This window comes from Phaseolus vulgaris, chromosome 1, assembly GCF_000499845.2.
Source record: "Phaseolus vulgaris cultivar G19833 chromosome 1, P. vulgaris v2.0, whole genome shotgun sequence".
Lineage (NCBI taxonomy): Eukaryota > Viridiplantae > Streptophyta > Magnoliopsida > Fabales > Fabaceae > Phaseolus > Phaseolus vulgaris.
This window is the reverse complement of record NC_023759.2, coordinates 37,355,775-37,365,242: the sequence shown is the minus strand read 5'-3', so window position 1 is coordinate 37,365,242 and position 9,468 is coordinate 37,355,775. Positions and strand designations below refer to the sequence as shown.

Sequence of the window (9,468 nt, the reverse complement as noted above, 5' to 3'; positions counted from 1 at the left end):
TTAATGTTAAATAAATAAAAAGTAAATTAAAATTTTGATCATTTATTTAATATACTTTATTTTGAAAAATATTATTTTATTTATTTATTAAGGTTTTATAATATTTTTTATTAATTTAATTTTTTAATCTTAATTTAAAATTTCAAAATTTACAATTCAATTACATCTATCACATCATTCACAAACTTTCTTAAATTTTCTCTTCACTTTCCACTCTCTTTCCCTTAATCCAAACAACCTCACTTTCCTTTCAAATCTATCCTTTTCCACCCCCTCAAATCTATCATGTAATCCAAACAAAGGGGATTTTGATCATGATGGAGTTATTTTTTTTGCTTTTTACCAAAACGGGGTCTATTTTAAAAAAATTACAAATTTAGGCAAGTCGTGTCAATTTGACACGACTTCATATGCACAAATCGTCCCAATTAGACACGACTCTGTCATGTCATACTGAAATCGTGTCAACTTGCCACGACTGCCCTGTCATACTGAAGTCGTGCCAACTTGGCACGACTTCTGCCACATCATATATTTTATTTTTTTTAAATTTTATTGTTTATATATTGGGTAGTAAGTTATGTAATGTTAAAAATTAATTTGATACATAATTTTCTAAGAGTTGTTAGTTTTAAGGAACAAAAAATTGTATAATCGTGTATGGATCATGTTTGGATAATCAACTTATTCAAACTTTGAGTCATTAACTCCTGAGGACATTGTCACCGGACATGGTTTCCCACTAGCCAAAAAGTATATTTTGATATTTAATGTCTCATGTATGCAAATTTTTTTATATTTTGATATTTAATGGCGCCGGACATGATCCATACACGATTATCCAATTTTTTGTTCCTTAAAACTAACACTCTTAGAAAGTTATGTATCAAATTAATTTTTAATATTACATAACTTACTACCCAATATATAAACAATAAAATTTAATATATATATATATAAATATATGACGTGGCAGAAGTAGTGTCAAGTTGGTACGACTTCAGTATGACATGGCAGAAGTCGTGTCAAGTTGGCACGACTTCAGTATAACAGGGCAGAAGTCGTGCCAATTTGGCACGACTTTAGTATGACATGGCAGAGTCGTGTCAAATTGGAACGATTTGTGCATATGAAGTCGTGCTGAATTGGCACGACTTGCCTATATTTGTAACTTTTTTTAAACTGACCCCATTTTGGTAAAAAGCAAAAAAAATAACCCCATCATGATAAAAAAACCCCAAACAAAGCATTAAGGTCCTAGCAAATATGTTAAAGAGAGTTATACATAAGATCATCGGCTAAAGCAATCAACTTTTGTCGAGGACATGAGCCTCCTAGATGATGTTTTAGTTGTCAATAAATTAAAGGATGAAGTTAGGACCAAAAGAAAAAATTGTGATATTGTAAAAATTTATTTTGAGAAAGCTTATGACTTTGTTTACTGAGAATTCCTTTATTATATGATGGAAAAAATGGGTTTGAGTTAAACATGGATCAGATGGATAAGTGGGAAACAAATATGAAAACCAAAGGGTGAAAGTGGTCTAGGGGTAAAGAACCTAAAATTATTCCATATATATAGCATTGTTGAGAAAATTGAAGTGAATACTTGATACAAAAAAACTAAGGAATATGAAAAGATGTACTAGAATCAAAATATGGATCATGGAGAAATTTTAAGATTAGGAATGATAATATGATGGATTTATGGTGGTGAAGGGATATAAGAAATAGATGCAAGGAGAAAACACAAGATAATTGGTTTGATAGTAATATATCTTAAAAAATAAGAATAGGTAGTACTATAAATTTTTGGGAAGATAGATGGATATGAGAGTTACTTTTGAGAGAAATGGTGCCTAGAATGTACAACAACTCTCGCCAAAAGGAACCTATTTAGGGGAAATTGATATATGGATTGTGAAGTATTGGTAATGGAAATTAACTTGGAGAAAAGAATGATTCAAATGTGAACAAACACAATTTGATGTGAGAGTTAGAAGATATCAACATATAAAGTTATAGAGGACAAATGGGTGTGGAACAACAATGAAACACAAAAATACACAATGAAATCAACTTATAAAAAACTCCAAACTCGAATCAGTGAGGAGGATTGCAAGTTATATGCTTTGTTCCGTAAAATATACACCTTCTATCAACACATCAACTTGCATGGATAGTGTTATTTAATAGAGTAACAACACTGGAACTTGCACAACAATGGAGTAGGAGTCCATTGTGTGTCATGTGTGGATCCAATGTAGAATTTGCAAGTCACATGCTGCAAGGTAACAACAAAGGTTTGGAACTCATGTCATAATTGGGTTAAAGTTAGTACAATGCAACATAAAGGAAGCCAAAAATCACCTCAATTAGTTTGAGTTACAATGCCTAAATAACAAAGTGAATAGGATCTGAAGATGCATCTAGGTTGCAACTATTTGGAGCACATGGAGTCAAAGAAATAATATTATTTTTAGGGAGTGTAAGCTAGATGTTGAGGAGATCTTCTTTCTTGTGTAAATAAAAACATGAAATTTGATTACCAATAAGAATAAAAAACAAATTTCTCTTACTTAGATTGGCGTCTCAATCCTATTAAATGTGTAAGTCACTTTAGTTATTTTGCTAGTCAAGACTTAGACAAGGATCCATGAGGAACTTTAAACTATCAAGAAGGAAGATTATTACTCATCACAAAATAAATCATGGTCATTGCAAATATAGAAACGATCATTAATTAACTGGCTACAAAGGTTGTTGAAGGTGGTAACGTCGAATACATAAAAGACTATATTGTCTCATACAAAAGAGGAACTTGTATCTTGATACTGTTGGAATTTGACTTATTCTTTAAACATAAAAGAACTAGCTTACCCCAATATATGTTCTTCTCCATATTGTTATGTATTTAACTAGTTGAAGCTAGATATTACCATTACAACTACTGTTTTGTAGGTGAAGATACTTGATTGTAAAACCTCTTATTCTGATTATTTAGAATATCCTACAAATCTTAATCCTCTCCTCGTTAGACAAATATGGACATACCTAATTTTAAGTCTTGGGTCAACCTCACTTGAATTTGTTTTGGATTGATCACATTAAAGTGTGATCCATCTAATCCGTATATCTATTAACAATAACTAATTTTTAAGATGACAAAATGACCACTTCTTTTCTAACTATAAGGACAATATGAAAATTGAAAAAGTAACAATATTTATTTAACCAAACCACAATATTCGTTTAATCAAATCACAAGAGTCTGCGAGTTAAAAATGTAATATTATTTTTCTATCATATTCTAGAATGTGCAAAATTTATACTTTTGTTATATTTTCTAAGTTTCAAATTTTTTTCATAAAGAAATTATATTAACCTTTTATTTGTATGAACATATTTTTATTTTTAATTTGAATAACTTTAGACATAAAAAGGATTAGATCATTTCCGAATCTTTTTATAATTTTTATTATTATTAATAAAAAATAAATATCGTTAATAATATTATATAAGTAATGTTTGTGTTGAGAAAGTAATATTATATATAGATAAATTCTACTATTTTATTATATCAGCATTTAATAAAATAATCATTATTAAATCATTTCAAGTTTCAATGTTTATCACCTTTATGACTCACTCCATAATATATGCAAAAAAAGAAGTTATTTGACCATAGGTAGGTTGAAGATTAATTTTAACAAGTTAAATAGTTCCCTCTTGCAGAAAAAACTATTGTGATTTTTGCCATAATAATACATGCAATGATTGATATTTTCTTGACAAAAGCTATTGTATTTTTCCTCAAAGAATTGACGTATTTATCTCAGTTATTTAGATAAACTCAATGTTCCAAGAATCCAGCTTCAACACATCACAATCACATGTGTCCACGTAATCATCGACGTCTTTTTGGGCCGCCATTATCATCACAAAGATCTTCCTTCTTTCTACCTCAAGTCACAATCACGTCACCACGTCTGGGATCCAACGCCTCACAGCACTCCACGTGTCAGAATCAGAACGCACACCAAGCCTCCCCACGCTATAAAAGCCAACTTCCTTTGTGTTCATTCAATATCTCGCACCAAAATTTGAGAAGCTAGTGATCAATCTTCAGCCCTGTGCTGAGTGTGTTTCTCCGTTCCCCCACCTTCTTCCATTGGAGGACCTTCTCCTCCAGGAATATATAGGATTACATTTTCTCTCTTCTCGAAATTTTTAAGCTAATTTATCCTTCATTTTCACCTTCTCGTCACGGTAACTTGGTGAGTTCGTTTTTTCGTTGTGTAGTAGTAATTTACGTGGAGGAGATTTATGAAATCTTGCTTTGGAAATTAAGATTCTTTTACCATTACGGAAGAGACCAAGTACCACGTCGGCATCACGCTAGATCTCTCTAGCTAGTTTCTTTTTAAAGTTGTCTTTTTTCGTTGACAAAATTGCCCTCTTGTCTTGCGGAAACTACAGGGTTAATCAGTACCCCAGATGATTTCTGATGTTATTTTCTTTTGTTGCGACTCATCTTTCTAAAAAGGAAGAAAAAGAAACCGCACCCATTAATTATAAGATTTTATTTCAGTTGAGATTTGGTTTTGGGTCTTAATATGTTCTAACTTCTCCTTGGTGTTTTATATTTTGTCGATTTTCAAACCAATAGTGAGACCAGAGTTGGGAAGAACTATACTAAACGACAAAAGAAAGGAAAGGACTATACTTTTGTAGGTTCATTTTAGAGTTCGATTGTTAATTTTCTTCTAATTTTTTGGGGTATAGGTTAAAAAGATGATGATGCTAAAGACAACTTCAACGCAGTTCCCTACGTGGATTCCTCCTTTGGGTGAACCACGTCGCAATCTATCTAACGTGTGCTTAACCTTTAGAATCCATCACCATCATCATAACCCCCTAGGTCTATATATATTACTAAACTCCTGATAATATATAGAAAACATCGGTTTCTGTAGTGTTTTGTAGCTTTCAGAGTCCTAATCATTCATTGAATGATTTGTAAATTTCATTAAGACGCAGTGAATTTTAATCTTAATAATGTAATAACTTCTCTGTTGTTTGGTTTGATCATACAGCGGTGAAGTGTTCGAAAATGACTGTCACACCTAAGATCTTGGTTAACGATAGGAAATTGGTTGTTCATGGCAAGACCATATTAACCGGAGTACCGGACAACATTGTGCTGACTCCAGGATCTGGAAGTGGCCTTGTGACTGGTGCTTTTGTTGGTGCTACAGCTTCCCACAGCAAAAGTCTCCATGTGTTTTCAATGGGTGTCTTAGAGTAAGTTCTTCTTGCTTTTCCACGCTCGCATGTAGTCTACCATATCCATCATGTTCGATTTTCAATTTATCATAGAAAATAACGAAATTGTTATAATTTAGAATCCTAAGTATTTGAATGATGGTCAATATAATTTGCTCAAGTTTATAATCGTAGAAAATTTGAATGTAGCAAGTTAAACTGGATCGTATATGGTGTGTTTGGGTCTGTAACCATGAGTATAGGCTTTGACACTTGATGAATTGGTGTTTTCTAGTTTCTCATTTCTGATATAATCTTGGAATAGGGAGCTCCGGTTCCTATGCTGCTTTCGGTTCAAGTTATGGTGGATGACTCAGAGAATGGGAACTTGTGGGAGGGATGTTCCTCTGGAGACACAGTTCATGCTAATTGAGAGCAAAGAGAGTGAAGTAGATGGAGAGAATTCTCCAACCATCTACACTGTCTTTCTTCCTCTTCTCGAAGGTCCATTCCGAGCTGTTCTTCAGGGCAATGAGAAGAACGAGATAGAGATTTGCCTCGAGAGTGGTGAGTAACTCTTGGCCATGAAACATGGTTTGGTGGTGAAGGCTACATGGAAGTCTTCCGTTGTGTCATATCATAAAATAATTTAGTGCCATAGCTGCTGTTAATTCAGTTCCTTCCCTTCCCTTCAGCAATACTTTTAAGGGGTGGAGCTGTCTTTTGTGGATTGAATTGAGCTGGATAAACTTCTCGATGAATCAATCAATTGAATCAAACAAACGGAGTTTATAGCTTTGGTCCTTTGGAGAAAATATATATATAGCATGGCGTCCCAAAGAACCGAAACGACCCTTTTCTTTTTGGTATGTGGTATGGTTTTGCAGGGGATAACGCTGTCGAGACTGATCAAGGCCTTCACCTAGTCTACATGCATGCTGGGACCAACCCCTTTGAAGTCATCAATCAAGCAGTCAAGTAAGGCACCCCCTGTTTGTGTTTTCCTTCTAAATTCATAAAAGAAAATGTTATCTGCTGCCTTGTTTGCACTATGGAAAATTTTATTTTTCAGCTGGTGAACATTAGAATCAGTATGTTGACAATTTTATTTTACTGATTCCTTTTTTCTCTTCTTTCTAGGGCTGTGGAAAAACACATGCAAACTTTTCTTCACCGTGAGAAGAAAAAGGTTAGACCCTCTTCCTCGCCGCACACTGATGGCTCTAGCTATTATGCTATGCCAAGTTAATACGTAACGGATCTTTGTAACCTTTTATTGTTGGTTTTATGCAGTTGCCATCTTTTCTTGACTGGTTTGGCTGGTGCACATGGGATGCTTTCTATACTGATGTCACAGCTGAGGGTGTTGAGGATGGTCTGAAAAGGTAATTACTGAGAGAAATTGAGTACATGTTTCTGATAACTGAAGAAGAGATGAATTTTGAAGATGTTTAACACTGAAACTTGTTCAATATGATTGCAGTCTATCTGAGGGAGCTACACCACCACGGTTCCTCATCATAGATGATGGCTGGCAACAGATTGAAAGTAAACAAAAGGATCTTGACTGTGTTGTACAAGAAGGGGCACAGTAAGATTTCTCTGTTTCTGTAATTACTAATTAGTGATATTTTGCTAAGTTCAATAGCTATCTGAATTATGAATTATAGTACTCATGTTCAAGAGAATACTAATTATTGTTTTTGTAATTTATCTGATTAAATCACTTAAAACTATGATGATGGCAGGTTTGCTACTAGGTTGACTGGTATTAAAGAGAATACTAAATTTCAGAAGAAAACACCCAGCAATGAGCAGACATCAGGTCTTAAGCATTTAGTAGATGGAGTAAAGCAGCATCACAACGTGAAGTATGATTGATCTTAGATCCTTTACTCCTTTTTAATAAAGAATTGTTGTCCAAGTAGCTTGCCTAATTAAGTTCCTGAATTATTGACTGGTTCCTCTGTTGATGAGCAGAAATGTTTATGTATGGCATGCACTTGCTGGTTATTGGGGTGGAGTTAAGCCCGCAGCAACTGGCATGGAGCATTATGACACAGCCTTGGCCTATCCAGTGCAGTCACCAGGTGTCCTAGGAAACCAACCAGACATTGTCATGGACAGCTTGGCCGTACATGGCCTTGGCCTAGTGCACCCAAAGAAGGTTTTCAATTTCTACAATGAGCTCCATGCTTACTTGGCTTCATGTGGAGTGGATGGAGTGAAGGTTGATGTGCAGAACATTATTGAGACCCTTGGTGCTGGACATGGTGGAAGAGTCTCTCTTACACGAAGCTATCATCACGCTCTCGAGGCTTCCATTGCTCGTAACTTTACTGACAATGGATGCATTGCTTGCATGTGTCACAACACTGATGGCCTTTATAGTTCCAAGCAGACTGCTGTTGTGAGAGCCTCTGATGATTTCTACCCTCGTGATCCCGCTTCCCACACCATCCATATTTCATCTGTTGCATACAACTCGCTTTTCCTTGGAGAGTTCATGCAACCTGATTGGGACATGTTTCATGTGAGTAGAATAGTGCATTCATCTCAATTTATATTTTACTCTGTGCCTTTTTTTTCCTTTGGAAAATTTCAAGAGCTATAAATATTCTTGTTAACAAAAGGATCTTTGTAATTTCAGAGTTTACACCCTGCAGCAGAATATCATGCTGCAGCTCGTGCAATTGGTGGATGTCCAATTTATGTTAGGTATAATAATGATGTTCATTCATTGCACATCTTTTCATTACATGAAATTGGCACAATTGTAATGCATTTCTTTTTTATTTATGATGTTTTACTAGTGACAAGCCAGGCCACCACAATTTTGATCTTCTTAAGAAGCTGATTCTTCCCGATGGTTCGGTTCTCCGAGCACAGTTACCAGGCAGGCCAACTCGTGATTCTCTCTTTGTTGATCCAGCCAGAGATGGGACTAGGTTTGTTTATTTACCTCTTTATTCTTTTATAAAACTATGTTCCATAAACATAAATTGGTGACTCATTTAGTTACAATTTTCAGCTTGCTCAAAATCTGGAACATGAACAAATGCTCTGGAGTTGTTGGTGTATTTAACTGCCAAGGTGCTGGGTGGTGCAAGATAGAGAAGAAAACTCGCATCCATGATACATCTCCCGGCACACTCACTGGCTCTGTCTGTGCCTTTGATGTTGACCCTATCACACAAGTAGCAGGTGCTGAATGGCTTGGAGAGACAATTGTTTACGCTTATAGATCAGGTACCACTATTAATTTACTTTGTGGCAATCACTTACCATTTGTTTTAATATATAGAAGAGGATGTGTAATAGAAGATTGAAGTTTAATTTAGTGAATGAAAATCTTGTTAAATAACCCTCTCCTAATTTCAGGTGGGGTGATTCGGCTACCAAAGGGGGTTTCAGTTCCGGTGACACTAAAAGTTCTTGAGTTTGAACTTTTCCATTTCTGTTCAATCCATGTGAGGATCCACTATTAGCTAATATGATAGTTCACTGAGTTTTACATTTTCTGGCTGACTTTGATGTATGCTTAACTACTAGTGTTTTATTGAACAGGACATAGCACCAAGTATTTCATTTGCAGCAATAGGGCTACTGGATATGTTCAACACTGGAGGAGCTGTGGAGCTGGTTGAAATTCACAGAGCCTCTAACAACAAACCAGAACTGTTTGATGGTGAGGTGTTGTCAGAATTAACCTCTTCTCTGAGTCCTAACCGAGCAGCAACCGCAACTATTTCTCTTAAAGTCAGGGGAACAGGCAGATTTGGAGTTTACTCCTCTCAACGCCCACTGAAGTGTGTAGTAGGTGGCAATGAAACCGACTTCAGCTTTGACTCGGAGACTGGGTTGGCAACCTTCTCCATCCCAGTTCCTCAAAAGGAGATGTACAGATGGGCAATAGAGATCCAAGTTTGAGTCTTTTTTGAAGACCCATTTGATGAAATGCTGTGTCAGGAAAAGGGTGTTCTTGTAGTTAGCATTGGCACACTGAGGGAATTGTTGGGGTCATGGGGTGGTGAAATACCAAAATGAGTTGATCTTAAGAACTAAAATGTTGTTGTAGGGAATGTCTTTTCTGGTGGTAACTTAGGCATGTAGTTGAGGGAGAGAGGAATAAATTATGGTGTCAATCCAAGGATGTCCAATGTTTGTTTCTCTGAATAAAAAGTTCCCATTTTTCCTTTGAAA

At 35.3% G+C, this 9,468-nt stretch overlaps 1 protein-coding gene across 4 annotated transcripts; it reads left to right on the top strand.

The window, feature by feature from the left end:
* The first annotated feature begins 3,973 nt into the window (after positions 1-3,973).
* Positions 3,974-9,468, top strand: LOC137814069 (probable galactinol--sucrose galactosyltransferase 2). Of its 4 annotated transcripts, none has more exons than XM_068616611.1 (14): positions 3,974-4,277; positions 5,097-5,304; positions 5,591-5,832; positions 6,153-6,243; positions 6,406-6,454; positions 6,559-6,650; positions 6,749-6,856; positions 7,014-7,136; positions 7,246-7,798; positions 7,916-7,983; positions 8,079-8,213; positions 8,297-8,514; positions 8,647-8,735; positions 8,833-9,468. In XM_068616611.1, the coding sequence occupies exons 2-14, from the start codon at positions 5,114-5,116 to the stop codon at positions 9,193-9,195; spliced, it is 2,322 nt and encodes a 773-aa protein (XP_068472712.1). In that variant the 5' UTR covers positions 3,974-4,277; positions 5,097-5,113; the 3' UTR covers positions 9,196-9,468. The 4 variants fall into 4 exon arrangements, with proteins under 4 accessions (XP_068472712.1, XP_068472713.1, XP_068472711.1 ...); XM_068616612.1 differs by having other exon boundaries at positions 4,086-4,277; positions 5,961-6,243; XM_068616610.1 differs by having other exon boundaries at positions 4,089-4,921.